Source organism: Dicentrarchus labrax, unplaced genomic scaffold (genome assembly GCF_905237075.1).
Source record: "Dicentrarchus labrax unplaced genomic scaffold, dlabrax2021, whole genome shotgun sequence".
Lineage (NCBI taxonomy): Eukaryota > Metazoa > Chordata > Actinopteri > Moronidae > Dicentrarchus > Dicentrarchus labrax.
In genome coordinates this window covers 18,016,003-18,030,249 of record NW_026136711.1, presented here as the reverse complement: position 1 = coordinate 18,030,249, position 14,247 = coordinate 18,016,003, and the positions used below count along the sequence as shown (strand labels likewise).

Sequence of the window (14,247 nt, the reverse complement as noted above, 5' to 3'; positions counted from 1 at the left end):
AAAATCAATGAGGAGCAACATCAAAACAATTTCCTCTTTCCTTAGTGCTGTTAATGAATTGTAAATCTCTACTCTGCAGCACTCTCTACTCAAATTCTTGCTGTTTATCTTCACGTTGTTGACCTAAGCCTATCTGGGTTTCTGTAAATTTTCGCTTGTAGTTCACAATAATACAGATGAGCTGAATTTATAGCTCTTGAGCTTAGCTGGTCATACTGACACTGATAGTGTTATATGGCAGTTATCTGCAGTAGGTGTGTTAGCAGTTCAGTGTTTGCTATCAGACTGGTAGCCAATGATTTCTCTGATTTCTGAAGGCAAACAGAATTTCACTCTGCCTCTGTCCGTGTATATACCATATCTGTGTATGTTCTGCATAGTGTCTGTGTGTGCAGGGACAACCTTAGAAAATGTACAGATCGTTTAAAAAAAATGAACAGAAACGCTGGACCCTGGGAAAAACTGTTTGGCTTCATTAGGCCCTCCCACAGAGAGCAGGCCGGCCCTTCTCTGGTCTGCTCTGTGATAATCAGTCCAGAGTTCACCTGCCGTTTACTTGTTTCATCCTCTCTTACCGTCGAGTTATTCGCCTTTCTTTTCCCTTTTCTGCTCGAATTGTGTTTCTCTGGAGATCTGTTCCTTGGAGGCAGGAGTGACGCTGATTGTGGATTGTTGAGCGCTGGCCTGATTGAGATGTCATGTGGAGTAGTTGCCTGCTCTGAGGTGACAGGAAATCACACAGTCTACAGCATTTAGCTCTCAACAGTTGGGTGCTCTTAACAAGAGTCCAGGGGGAGGGATGAAAACCCCCAGCAGCTAAGAAATCAGGAGTGTCTTGAATTCAACGGAGGGGTCTGGTGTTATTTCACTCTCTTTACCCCCTCCTCATCCAATCAGAGGTAGGTTGATTGCAAGGACTGGAATGGTTTGATTCCCATATAGAACATTGGAAGCTTGAAGCTCAAGCTCAACTTTGAAAATGGTCAATGGCTGGATGTGTTTAAAGTGTCATTTTCACAACGTCAGAAAGTACATAAATGTATGTTATGTGTCTATATGCATAAAGTCATGTATTAACTATTGATCTTCACTCATTTTTATTGGTAAGACTTACCATCAACCTTTGATTGGAAATCTGTGTGCTGTTATTTCTGAGTAAGCTGCTATTGACACGCCGTATGAGTAATCATTCCCACATGTTTTATCACTAGTTTTATGACCAGCTTGAGCATATTTGATCCATATTTGTTTGTGTTTTAACAGCAGCAGTATGACCGGAAGACACCTCCATAACTGAAGACAGGATGCCACTGTGTAACTATACAGGGTCAGAGGATCTGCTGGGGAACAGCAGTGACACTGGGCAGGGCAACGTGGAGCATGTCCTAGTCCCAATATTAGACGTGCTGATTCTGGTGCTGGGAGTTGGCGGACACACCATGGTGATGGTGATCCTGTGTGGGAGGCGGAGAAGAGGGGTAGGACATATTGGACAGTCTCCTCAAAGCTCCATAACAGGCACAGGCACAGACGTCCTCCTGCTGGCTCTGAGTTCTGCAGACCTGCTTTTGCTCTCCATGCTTCCCTTCCACACTGTTGCCATAGCCATGCAGCGATGGCCTTTTGGGGACTTCATGTGTCGTCTGGTGGGCTTCTTGGGATCAGCCTGCTCCTCAGCAAGTGCCTTCACATTGGCCACGCTGGCTGTGTCTCGCTATCTGACTGTAGTGAAGCCTGCCAGAGCCTACAGCCTCCTCTCCCCTCGCCGGGTGTCCATAGCTGCTGCACTCCTCTGGGTTCCAGCCTGCGGCCTGGCTGCCCCACAGCTGGTTTTTCGCTTTGTGGGATCCCCACTTCGAGCCCCTGATGGCCTCTCTTGCTTTGCTTTCCTGTCCCACCGAGACCAGCTGATCTATGGATTGTTTCACTTTCTTGTGGCCTTCTTGCTTCCACTGGTCACTATTGCATTGGCATACGCCAGGATCTACATGTTCCTGTGGGGGAGCCGGCATACCGGCAGGGCCCCCCAAGTGGAGCGCTACCAGAGTAAAGTGACCAAGACGTCAGCCATGCTGGTGCTAGCATTTACGCTGTGCTGGCTGCCGTCCTATGGCCTGACGCTGGCATTACTGGCGGATAAAAGCTCAGGCGCCACTGGTGCCTCGCCACGTTATGGCCTCTTCAGTGTGTTTGCGCGACTCATGGCGACCTCCTCTACAGTGATGAACCCCATCCTCTATGTACTGATGTCCCAAAAGTTCAGACAAGATTTACTGAAGCTGTTCAAGAGGGGGCAAAGAGCCAGCGTGGCAGTGTCTATGACTGCTGCCTGACTGCATTATTGTCAATGACTATTTTGATGTAACTGAACACCTGACAGACAAACAATGAGACTACTGGGAATCACGGTAAAACAATTACAACCCCAGTTACTTTGCTGACAGAATCATGAAAGAAATGGATATAACCATTACTGTCATGAGGAAAGTCTACTTACCAAGTTAAAACAACAGCACTCACAAAAGCGGAAAATATTCAACATCTTTTCCTCTTAACAACATTAACTGGTAGTCTGGATATTGTATGAGAAGATCAAACCGGTAGCCCTGGGAGGTGCGGCTCCACAGGGACTGTGGGACAAACAATCCTGAACCGTGCATTCCTTGTAAAACTGCTTAAAGTAAAAGGCACTCTGGTAAAACATTAACAGTGCACCTGTGTTTTGTTGTGCTGAGATAAGGTGAATGAAAGTCTATCTGTAGGCCTGTTTATGTTTGCATACACTGTGTTCTCAAACCTCCAATAAATAAAGTCTTCCCTTTTGTTTCTAGTTTGGTTACAACTTCATAATAAAAGCTTACTGGTTGTGTTTAGATGTTTAGTGTTTTGGGGAACACCAGCCGTTTCATCCCAGGAAGAGTTCTCAATGTGGGATCTAATGTTTACAACTAACTTTCTTAGTTATTCACAAAATAGTTGAGTAACTAAAAATGACTAAAGACAGACCCAATACCAACAATGGGGAATATACTAAATATAAACTGGGATATAAGAACTGGGTGCAGGTTGATTGTTAAAGGACAATAGGGTTTTTTAGACTTAAACTTAAGATGTGGGATTACTCACTCTCTACCACAGTCCTGCGGTCAGATCCGTCGTCACTGATCCGCTGGATGTTGCCAAAGTGGATGTCACTGAAGAAGATACGGTTAGCTCCCTTTCCACCACCCCCTCTGTAATCAAAAGTGAGTGCAATGACGTTCTTCATGTGCTCCGGGTCCTCAAATGGTTTAATGGGCGCATTCAGGTTGTTTTCATCTGACAGGTGGACGCTCTTTAGTATAGTGCGCTCTGAGTAGAGCAGGTAGCCATCATAGTCTCGGCAGCTGCTGCCGTCTTCAGCTAACATGCCATGGGCACAGGCACATGTACGCTGTCCGTTGCCACGGAAAAGACACAGCTGCTGGCACCCGCCATTGTTGTCTTTGCACACGTTTGTTCCTGTACACAGACATGAAATCCATGAAGTGAAATCAACTACAGTTAAATTTCAATATTAAAAAATGAGATTGCACAAAAAGCGCACTGGCACACAACTATTCATTTTATATAAATACAAATTCCTTGAACACTGCTCAACACCTCTGTGTTTACCTTGCTGCCTGGCCCTGTTGAAAACCTTAATATCTTTGAGCTGCACCCCAATACCAGTCCTCAGAGACACAGAGTCTGTGGCGTTGTCCTTGCTACCTCTCTTTATGGAGCCATTAGCATGTGTCCTAGTTTAAAGCACACAGACAAAATTAAAAAAATAAACAGATTGGAGGAAAAATATCATGACTGTGGGTGAATATCAATCACAAATAATCCAAAAGTGAGCGCAAGTAAGACTATATCTGACCTGTCACTCCAATAGATGTAGCTCTCAAACACAGACACAGAGAACATGTCCATGTTGTTGTTGGCCAGCACCACTTCCCTGTTCTCTCCAGTCTCCAGGTTGATACGCTCAATCTTGTCCGTCCTAGCATCACACCAGTACAGCATACTCTCCTACGTGCACGCACACACACAGTAATGTTCAAGATAATGTTGTGATGCAACGTCCACTGTCTGCACCGTAACATAGTGATATAAATGCAAGAGGGGTCCGTTATACTGCACCTCGTAGTCAATGGAGATGCCGTTGGGCCAGCTGATACTGACATTGACCAGGACAGCCCTCTGAGAGCCATCCAGACGAGACCGTTCAATACGCGGATACTGGCCCCACTCTGTCCAGAACAGGTAGCTACACACACACACACACACACACACACACACACAGCAAAACGCAGAGATAACTTCCTCAGTAATCAATAATGTGAGAGATTACAGAAGCAGAAGCTAAAGACCGCTACAGTAGTAATTGGAGCTGGACCCTGTGTTGTTTCCTCTCACCCTTTCTCAGGATGGACAGTTATGGCGCGAGGCTTGTCCAGGCCCTGGGAGATCACCACATAGCGGAAGGAGCCGTTTAGTCTGGCCACCTCTATCACATCAAAGCCTTGATCCGTCCAGTAGATGTTTCCTGTAGAGGATAGAGGAGAAACTATGATGCTCTGGCAGATCCTTTGCTGCATGTATAGTGATGCATATATCTAGCCTATCTGACCTCCTTTTTGTCAATTAAGGTGACATTCATTAACCCAAGATTTTTTATTGTTTCTTTATTTTTTATCTTCTGTGTATGTTCTTTGGGTATCTCTTTCCTGTTTTCGCACTTAGAACAATAGGTTCCCCTACTTCTTCCTTACTACTGTGTGGTAAGAGTGACTGTGTGTGCAAAGAAGATATATTTAATTACAGAGAGCCACAGTTTATCAGTGTGCATGATTGATACTGTTTGAATTCCACAATTTTGGTCATGTACACTATGTTTTTACATGTCTCTCACCTGCTATCCAGTCGACAGCGATGCCCTCCACCCTGCCGATGCCATTAGTGACCACGTCCTCTCTCCAGGTCTGGTCTCTCTTGGCCCTGCTAATGGTGCTCAGGCCCATGTCCACCCAGTAGATAGTGTCATTGTCTGTGAAAACAAGTGAAACATATTAGAGTTGGACCAAACAGAACATTCCTATTTGCTTATACAATAACACATGCTAAATGCAATGGCAAATTACCCTGTTATTTCAGCTGCATCAAATACACAAAATATGTTCATTCTGTGGTAATTCTTATCTAGCATTTGAGAAAAAGAAATGTTGTAAGAAGACTTACCGGCGTGGAAATCTATGCCCACAGCCAGGGATGTGCCTGACACTGGTACCAGTGCATCAGACTTATCTGATGGGTCCAAAGGAATACCACGTATGCCTTCATGCACAGAGTACAGAAGGAAAGAGCCAACACCTACAGCCAAAAAAAAAAAATTCCCTTTTTCAGCCTTTGTTTTACATCACACACTTATAATTTTCATCAATTCCTTAATTCATATTTGGCTAAATGAAGAATGCGTTATGTATATGTCGTACCCTCACAAGACTGCTGCCCTGTGCGCAGGCTGTATCCTGCAGTGCACATGCAAGCTCTGGTGGTTGGGGAGGTGGGGAGACACAGCTGGGAACAGTCTCCATTGTTATTACTGCAGAGATTGGTGCCTGGGAACACAAAAGCACGAGAACAAATACACAAAACAAATCAAAGAGGAGTTACAGAGACATAAACAGATGTGCTTTGGCATAGATAAACAGGCTACACGCAGCAAGCAAAACAGACCTTGGATGAGACAGGGACACATTTTCCTCTTATTTCTATATCTTTTGCTACGTAATTCAACCAAAACAATGTTGCGTAAGTTTAGAAAAAGTCGATAGCTGGCCCTGCACCTTTCTGCACAGTTTCATTGTAGATTTTCATGTGCATCATGGGGGACGTGCTGTTCCTCAGAACTTTCCAGCTGCCACCGTCCTTCTTGTCGCAGGTCCCTATCTGGTCAGTTCCTTGGTCTGCCCACCATAACTTCTCTCCTAAAGGACACAACACACAACAGGATGGCTCAACCCTCAATTCAAAAACATTTAAAGGCATACACATACATGGCTGTAGTATCCCTACATACATCACTAGCCACAGTTTTTTTTGTAGACCTACCCATGATGGCCAGGGCAGTAGCCTTGGTGAGCTTGCCCTTTGCTCCCTCAAGCACTTCCAGTCCAGAGCCGTCCAGTTTACAGCGGTTGATGGTGCTGTTTCCAGAGCTGATCCAGTACAGCTGCTCAGTGTCAAAGTCAATGGAGAGACCTAGAAAACAAATATGTTATTCTTAATATATTTTTGGGCTATCATTGCCTTTAATTGACAGGAAAGGAGGGCAGAGAGAGAGAGCGGGGATGACACACAGCAAAGGGCCACATTCAAACCCTACAGAAGGACTCAGCCTTGGTACATGAGGCGCCAGCTCTACTAAGTGAGCTATCCAGGCACCCCGAAAACAAAGACGTTGATACTGATGTGTAATGACCTCCCCTGTCACAAGGGTGTGCTGTATCTCTTGCAGTCACAGAAAGACGGAGAGTACGTCACTCACCAACAGGTCCTTTCTGGTTGGTGAAGAGGACGCTGCGGTTGCTGCCGTCTGTGTTGGCCATGTTGATGGTGTCCCCATCTGTCCAGTAGAGTTTCCTAAAAGAGGCAGGCAGAGAGAATCAGCAAAGCCACACTAGGAGGCTCCACAGGAGGAAGGAGAACTTTAATTTATTTTCAGCACATCATAGTTTGACCAAACTTAGCCCCACCTAATAACATTCACAACCCTCACAACACAAACCTCACTGCTTATTGTATGGCAAAATCATAGGGGGTTTTGACAAAAAAGCTATAATTTAAATATCAAATAAATCGTACAATTACGACACACATGCCAATAATTTCTTAACCTTATATATCTCACATGTACACACTAATCTTGGACTGGATTAGGGTACTGTGCACCTTTTAAATGGAACAAATTGCAAACAGCTCTCGAGCTAAATTCTTTCAATCCCCTTGGAGATTTTAAAGCTTTACCATGTGATGTTTGTTATGACTCTTGTTACTTTTGTTGGTTTGTTGGCAGTCTGCCTTAAGATTTGTTTACATATGGCCATGGTTTTTATGCTGGTTTTATGATTGTAAGTTAGATCTCTTGAAAAAAATAAATAAATTAGTAACAATAGTAATTATAATAGTAATAGTAACAACAAAATACTGTAGAATCTGTGGAGCGTCTGGTCTGCAAATCCTTACCAAACTGCATGTGACTTACATAAGGTTTTTTTTAAAAAAGGCAATGCAATGTTGTTTTCAATTTTTCAATCAAGTTCAACAGATGCTGAACAACTGACCTCTGACTCATCATCCCATGGCTGACACCCTCACTCTAACACACACACTCGCATAAACACCATTCATTTGCGTTCCTTGCTCCTTAAACTGGTCAAAGTCCACTGAACACGGAGTACACATGACAATGTGATTGCGTGTCACTGTGTTTAGACTGCCTGTAGCCTATGTTTAAAGGGTATCTGTCCTCTGCCCCCATCAGCCACTTCCTGTTAAATCCCACCACATCCACCACGCCCTTCATTTGTTTGTTAACATGACTTTAAATAAAGTTTCTGGCGCATTTAAACACCCACATTTCTCTTTTTTGTGCACTCACACACACACCCAGATGCAAGTTTGAGTTTGTCCCTCCCAGACTGACTTTGCCCCCACCCACTCCTGGACGTATTCTGGGCAGTGTTTTTGTGTGCCAGAAAGAGGAGACAGGCCCAGCATATGGATCCAGCATCTGCTTCTCATTTTCCCCCATGCCAACAATGCTCAGATCGGAAACATTCCTCCACTTAAGTAGGCTAAGTCTTTGAAAGAGAGGAAGGAGTACACAAAAAAACACAAGGAGGCAGAGACATTTCTTAAGAAAATATCCTTTCTTCATCCACCTCAAATACTCAAAAGCACACATATTCCTGCAGGACAAAACTAAATATATAAATACAGATGGTCTGTCTCTGCTCTGCTGGTAAGATGAGAGGCCAGGTTTTGTTTGGGGGAGCTGATGGGGGATGAAGTTTCAAGAGGGAAGAAGGGAGGGAAAAAAATGGACATTTGCTAAACAAGGCAGGAGGGGACAGGATGTAAAATAAACACCGGAACAGAAATAGCGACAGAAAGCGACCGAGACACTGGCTGTAAATAATTCATAGATAGTGCAGAAGCTATCTTTCAAAATAGAAATGGAGCAAGATGGAGAAAGAGAGCAACAGAGGGAAGAAAGATGACAAGAGGGGGAGAAATTAGAGTGAAGAAACAGTCAGAGGTCAGTGACCATCTATGCCAAACTACTCTGCCTGTCATCACTGACTGCAAACAGAGGGGAGCCTGACAGCCAGACATTGCCCAAATGTGTACGATTGTGTGTGCGCACTTCTGTGTGTATCTGTTGCAGGTTAAAGGTGAAATAGGGAGGATGTCGTAGAGCAATTTCTGAAAGCTTCATTTTGACTAAGTGTGACAGCTTGTGTGTGTGTGTGTGTGTGTGTGTGTGTGTGTGTGTGTGTGTGTGTGTGTGTGGGTGCGTGTGTGTGGACAACCAACCCCAGTATTGGATGCAGCACCAGACAGTGTGGTTTGTCCAGGCCCTGGATGACAGCATTTTTGAAGGAGCCATCAAGTCTGGCAACATTAATTTGTTTTTTATTGGCGTCATAACTGGTCCAGAACAGGTTTCTGGACACCCAGTCCACTGCCAGGCCGTGAGCGTTGGGCAGATCTGAAGAATAAGATAAAGATAAACACACAGAGCCATTAATTAATCTTCTCAGTCGTGTTATTATAGGAACCAAAAAATTAGACATGCCTTTGCATCATTGTCTAATTTAGAAATGACTGACCCTTCGCTAAGCCCCTCCCCCCTTAGTTACCGTTGAACGCATTTCAAGTTTTCCATATAGGATGTTATAACAGTGATAGATTTACCACTCAAAATTAAAAATATTTTTTTTTAACCAATTGTATTGACCTTCTACTTTCTAGCCTCTGATTTTGTTGGCTGATCTGATAACTGTTCCTGTAGCTAGTTAGCTAATTAACGCTAGCTCCATGAATTGGCTAAAAGCTGTCATCAGCTGACTTAGCATATTCTGTAGTGACCGCCAGAGGACATTGTTTACTGCAAACTGCAATGTTAAACAGTGTCCTTGAACTTCTTGGAGCAAGAAACCAAACATTTAAAAGCATGTGGACATAATGTCCATGTGAAAGCTGAAAAAAAAAAAACAATCTGTTCTTTTTTCTGAAAAGTCTGTACAAACTGAAAAAACAATGGGCCTTAAGTGTGGTGTGTTGCCTCCTGCGTACCAGCAGAGACCACAGTCTCAACTCCAGTGCCATTGATGAAAGCTCTCTTGATGGTCTGGGTGCGGACATCTGACCAGTAGATACGGTGCTCCAGAGCGTCGTAGTCCACCACGGTCACGTTGTCGATGTCAGGCACAGTGAAGGAGATGATGTAGTTGTAGTATGGGTTATCGATGTCCACCCCTCTGATCTCAATCTGGCGAGCATACAGCAGGAACTGACGAGACTCTGCAGAGTAGGGAACATGTTGACAGGCATCCTTCAGTAATTCCCCAAAGCTTCAGCAGTCAATGGGAGTAATCAGGAGTTAAATACAGCCTCAAGTCAAAAGCCAAATGCGTGAGTGCACACTACAAGGCTTTTGGAGATAGGTGGCTGCAGCATGGATGGGTGCATCTGTGCATTATTCCTGCCACTTGAACAAACAGTTAATCCAATTGCATCTTTGAGTCTAATGATTGTGTCTGGCTGGCTCAATTCAATAGGCCAGCCGTGACAGCAAGAGTGAATTCAATCAGTGCAGATACGTTACAACTGCATTGGTCTCAACAGCACTATCATCATTTAACTGTGTGCAGCTTAAATGATAGACAGGAAGCGAGGGAAAAGGAAAGAGAGAGGGGGAGAGTAATGACAGTGTCAGGCTGCCTTGGCCAGGCCAGACTAGGTGGTGGATGGGGAAGGTTGAGGCTGATGCCTGCATCAGACAGAATGGGGCTCTCCATTCCATTACCCCTGAAGATAATAGAAAGTGCTGCACTGAATACTAAACTCACACACTGAATAAACAGGCCCGATCTCACTTTTCACGGACAGACACTTCAATGTGCCCAAAAGCTGTCACAGCAATAGCACCTCAAAGTGAAAAAAAGTCTAGATTGTTTAATCCTCTCTCTCTCTCTCTCTCTCTCTCTCTCTCTCTCTCTCTCTCTCCCCTCCCACCTACCCACACAAATACACAAATGGAAAAAAAACTACTCTGCAAGGACAGGGATTATACTGTGGCATTCAGCGACAATGTTGCCAAGACAAGCAGAGGGGAAAATTGTCTGCTAGCTCAAAGAGGAATCAAAGAGTGTGTTTTCTACATTAACTGCATTTATGTACGTGTGTTCATGCTTACCATAGCAAGTGCGCTTGTCAGGGCCCAGCTTCATGAGGTGAGGACAGGCACACGAGAATGTCTGATTGTAGTTAATAAGACATAGATGAGAGCAGGGATCCTTGCCATCTTTAGCCGCACATGGGTTAGGAGCTAAGGAGAAGTGAAAAATAATACAGAGTGTGACCTTGCAGTTCAGATCTATAAATCACTGTGTATAATATTCAGTTTTTTCATAATGAATATACTGGCAGTAAAGGAACAGAGGAGTTGCTTCTGCTACTAAATTAGCATTTATGAGCTTATATATAAGCAGTATGTGCATGCTCATGTGTGTGTTTCTCACCCTGTGGCTGTCGGGATGGATGGTACACCTGGAGGTCGAAAGGCTGTGTGTTGGTTCTCTGGACGACAGTGACGTTGCTCCCTGTCCACTTGTTTGCCTTGGCTAGCGTGTTGGTCCTCCAGTCCGTCCAGTACACCTCTCCGCCATACATAGTGACGGCGAAGGGATGTGACAGATACTCATGTCCCCTCAGGACCTCGATCAGCCCAGAACCATCATACTTGGCTGAATAAATGGCATCAGACCTGCGTATAGCACAATTTCTTCAGTAAATCTCAAGGTAGGACTGAAACTGTGTGTGCACAAAATAAAAGTGTTTGTGTGAATGTGTCTGTGCCATTTTTTTGGACCTGGCATCAATCCAGAGGATGCGGCGCTCAAGATAATCCACAGTGAGTCCGTTTGGCCAGCCCCCATTGCCAGTTTCCTTATGGATGGTCTTTCTGCCTTCTCCACTCATGGATGCGGCTTCAATCCTGGGCAAGCTGGCATCCCAGTCTGTCCAGAAGAGGATTCTGCACCAATATCAAGCCACAACATGGACAGGCAGTTATTAAAACATTAAGCCTAACAATAACATTTAACTTTTCAAAATTTGTTGTAAACGTGTTTTGTATGATATCAGCAGGAGGTACAGCAAGCAGTGTAGAAATTACCCATCCCGGGGATCCAGAGCTATAGCTCGAGGGTGTTCCACCTCTCCAGCCAGCAGCGTGGTCCTCATGGTGCCATCCAACTTAGCCACCTCTATCTGATCCAGGTTGCTTTCCACCCAGTAAATGTTTCCTGCTATCCAGTCCACTGCCAAGCCCTCAGGGGTAGCCAGGCCATACTGGATCACCACATCGAAGCTGGTTAAAGCTACGAAGACAGGTAAAGAAAGACCAGAAAAATTGTCAGTAGGCTATCTTATTCTTAATGAATTCACACAGCAATTCAATATGTAAGGATAAAGGCTTCGAAGGCTGGTATTAGCTGATGGCAACATTTCAGATTGTACTGAAACCCCAAGCACTGATCCGCTTTGCTTCAGTATTTACAAATTATGTAAATGTGACCAAGCTATTTGGATTCAAAGCTAACATTGCATCACTGTAATTCCTTTAATCAAATGGTTAGATGCAATATTCTTCAGAAAACACATGATAGCACGATAAATTAAAACATAAATAAATACGGTATCAGCAGGGGGTGTGATACTACAATTGTAGAGTGGGCCTTAAAAAAGCTAAATATGTGGTGTCTTGAAGGGCTAAACAATTACATTTTCCAGCCTCTTTCTATCCTTTCATTTTCCAGTGGGTCCCTAATGAGAGAGACCATGTCTAATTGCTTGAGATGAGTCATTATCTTCAGGGGCAAAGAAAACACACACTCACTGTATGTGGTCTATTGTTTGCGCCTAGCCAATGTGGCATGCAACAACCACACCAAATACACATATAAAGATGTAAATGCAACGTGAAAGAAGTGTAGACACATCATTTGCTCATTATTACTGCTGCAGTAATGAAAGCCCCAGGCAGTGATTGACTAGTCCGGCCTTTATGAAACCACACAAGAAGCCACAGTACCAGCACCAACAGTGTAGCTTTACAAGTGCTTACTTCAGTTTACTTTAACAGAACTACAATATATTCCTGTAGTGTTTAATACTGTATTCAGAGATTAACATTTTATGACTTGTAAAAGTCTCTTTCAGAAGTCCTAATACAGTAAGTTGATCTTGACATGGCTTATTTTTTTTTAACAGAAAGCCACTTTTTATTACAAGTTCAGTATTCCAGATGTCTATCTTGACTCTATCTGATGGTGTTGTCTTAATCATACATGCAATGAAAATCCCATGATCTGCATTGATGAAGACCATGTGATGTGGCTGAAAGCTCAGGGATGAATCTTGTTGGTGGACCTTAAATTTGTGCCATCATCTAACCCTATATATGAAAAACATAGCAAATGGTACAAAAAGAAGATTTTAAGCATATTGAAAATGCTCACCTCCATTCTCAGACAGCTTCCCACGATAGATCTTGTCTTCCACCACGTCAGTCCAATAGAGGGCACTTTGGCTGAGATGGAAGTCCAGGGCAATGGTGTTCCTCAGGCCTGGTACCAACACACTGAACTCTCCTTTATTCAGATCAATGCGGCGGATCTCGTGGCGGTTTGAGAAAATGATAAAGGGTTTGAAAGGATCTGTGAAAATGAACAAGAGAGATCAGCGGCCATCTTTAAAAGAGGGGTTAAAGTCCTTTGTTTGGTCACTGTTGACCAAAATACTGCAGAGCAGCTTTGCTCCGCAACTCAGAGAACATCCCAGCCATGTTCCACTGCAGTGTGTGACTTGTCCAATGAAAGACGGGCTGTGTTTAAAGTGGCTCTAATCCTGGGTAATTAAAACGCAGTGTAAATAAGACAGGAGTTATCTGTACCTAACAGGCATCCAGACAGACAGCAGGATGAATGACAGGGTGCTGCTGGCTAGTCTCTAAGACCTGGCAGTGAAGACCACAATCATAAATTCATGTTTTCTCATTGGCTAGTTGCTGCAGGGAAAGAACTATATTCTTTATGTGGATAATAAAATTCAAAGCTAATTCAATGTGACTGAGCAGTTTTTTTCATGCCTTGTCCTCTCACTGACTTTCACAAAAAGCATATCTGCTCTTCACCTTATTATTTAATATTTAAGATGTATTTAAATAAAATATTAATGACAGCTAGAAACCAGTGCCCAGGTCTCTTTATGTTTTCTTAGTGAACCTTTTACCCTGTCATATAGTGATACATATAGTTATATATATAGTGATTTGAAAGGCATTAAACTATTTCTTTATTCTGTTTCCAGCGCTCTGTCTATTGTCCAAATGAGTATCAGATTTTGGCTCGGTCCATCTCCTCCAACCACACAGTTTCCTGCATCCTCCTTTGCTTGATCCCAAACCCCACACTACACTTCTGATTCTGCAGTCAAAGCCCAGAGCCCAATCACTTCTCGAGCTTCCTCCCTTACGTTACAGCTCGCATCAATCACAGTTTCAATTGTTCACCGATGTCTTCTGACTTCCCCTGAACCTCCACCATCTTCCTCTCTTGTACCGTTTCAGTCCCTTACCCGTGCTTTTGCAGTTCTCCATGTCAGGCTCCAGTTCCCAGCCCTCGTAACAAGAACATTTCACACTGAACTTGTCCTGTTCGCAGCGTTGACTGCACTTAAGGTGTTTGGCGCAGAAGCTCTGGATTTGACAAGTCTTGTTGTCGGACCCTAGCTCCATGCCCAGTGGACAAGAACAGATCACCCCCTCGCCAGGGGCCACTGTGCAGTTATGGCTACAGTCGCCATTGTCCAGTGAACAGAGGTCTGTAAAAGAGCGAAAATCATAGGAAGACTGACACATTGCTGCACAGAACT

At 43.9% G+C, this 14,247-nt stretch overlaps 2 protein-coding genes across 5 annotated transcripts in view; one reads left to right on the top strand and one right to left on the bottom strand.

The window, feature by feature from the left end:
• The window catches only part of LOC127371502 (low-density lipoprotein receptor-related protein 1), an 89,477-nt gene that overhangs the window by 19,479 nt on the left and 55,751 nt on the right, over positions 1 to 14,247 (bottom strand). For all 3 annotated transcript variants that reach the window (XM_051414333.1, XM_051414334.1, XM_051414335.1), the window contains exons 23-41: positions 13,951 to 14,196; positions 12,834 to 13,031; positions 11,489 to 11,693; positions 11,183 to 11,347; positions 10,833 to 11,077; positions 10,508 to 10,639; positions 9,385 to 9,612; positions 8,623 to 8,797; positions 6,572 to 6,666; positions 6,136 to 6,285; positions 5,871 to 6,011; positions 5,517 to 5,642; positions 5,263 to 5,394; positions 4,937 to 5,071; positions 4,441 to 4,570; positions 4,165 to 4,291; positions 3,902 to 4,053; positions 3,655 to 3,779; positions 3,127 to 3,501 (exon numbers count right to left, since the gene is read on the bottom strand). In XM_051414333.1, coding sequence (XP_051270293.1) covers positions 3,127 to 3,501; positions 3,655 to 3,779; positions 3,902 to 4,053; positions 4,165 to 4,291; positions 4,441 to 4,570; positions 4,937 to 5,071; positions 5,263 to 5,394; positions 5,517 to 5,642; positions 5,871 to 6,011; positions 6,136 to 6,285; positions 6,572 to 6,666; positions 8,623 to 8,797; positions 9,385 to 9,612; positions 10,508 to 10,639; positions 10,833 to 11,077; positions 11,183 to 11,347; positions 11,489 to 11,693; positions 12,834 to 13,031; positions 13,951 to 14,196 — 3,282 coding nt within the window. The remainder of the gene's footprint in view (positions 1 to 3,126; positions 3,502 to 3,654; positions 3,780 to 3,901; positions 4,054 to 4,164; positions 4,292 to 4,440; positions 4,571 to 4,936; positions 5,072 to 5,262; positions 5,395 to 5,516; positions 5,643 to 5,870; positions 6,012 to 6,135; positions 6,286 to 6,571; positions 6,667 to 8,622; positions 8,798 to 9,384; positions 9,613 to 10,507; positions 10,640 to 10,832; positions 11,078 to 11,182; positions 11,348 to 11,488; positions 11,694 to 12,833; positions 13,032 to 13,950; positions 14,197 to 14,247) is intronic.
• On the top strand, positions 525 to 3,108 carry LOC127371520 (delta-type opioid receptor). 2 transcript variants are annotated; one of them, XM_051414372.1, is made up of 2 exons: positions 525 to 899; positions 1,267 to 3,108. In XM_051414372.1, the coding sequence occupies exon 2, from the start codon at positions 1,305 to 1,307 to the stop codon at positions 2,331 to 2,333; it is 1,029 nt and encodes a 342-aa protein (XP_051270332.1). In that variant the 5' UTR covers positions 525 to 899; positions 1,267 to 1,304; the 3' UTR covers positions 2,334 to 3,108. The 2 variants fall into 2 exon arrangements, with proteins under 2 accessions (XP_051270332.1, XP_051270331.1); XM_051414371.1 differs by having other exon boundaries at positions 1,264 to 3,108.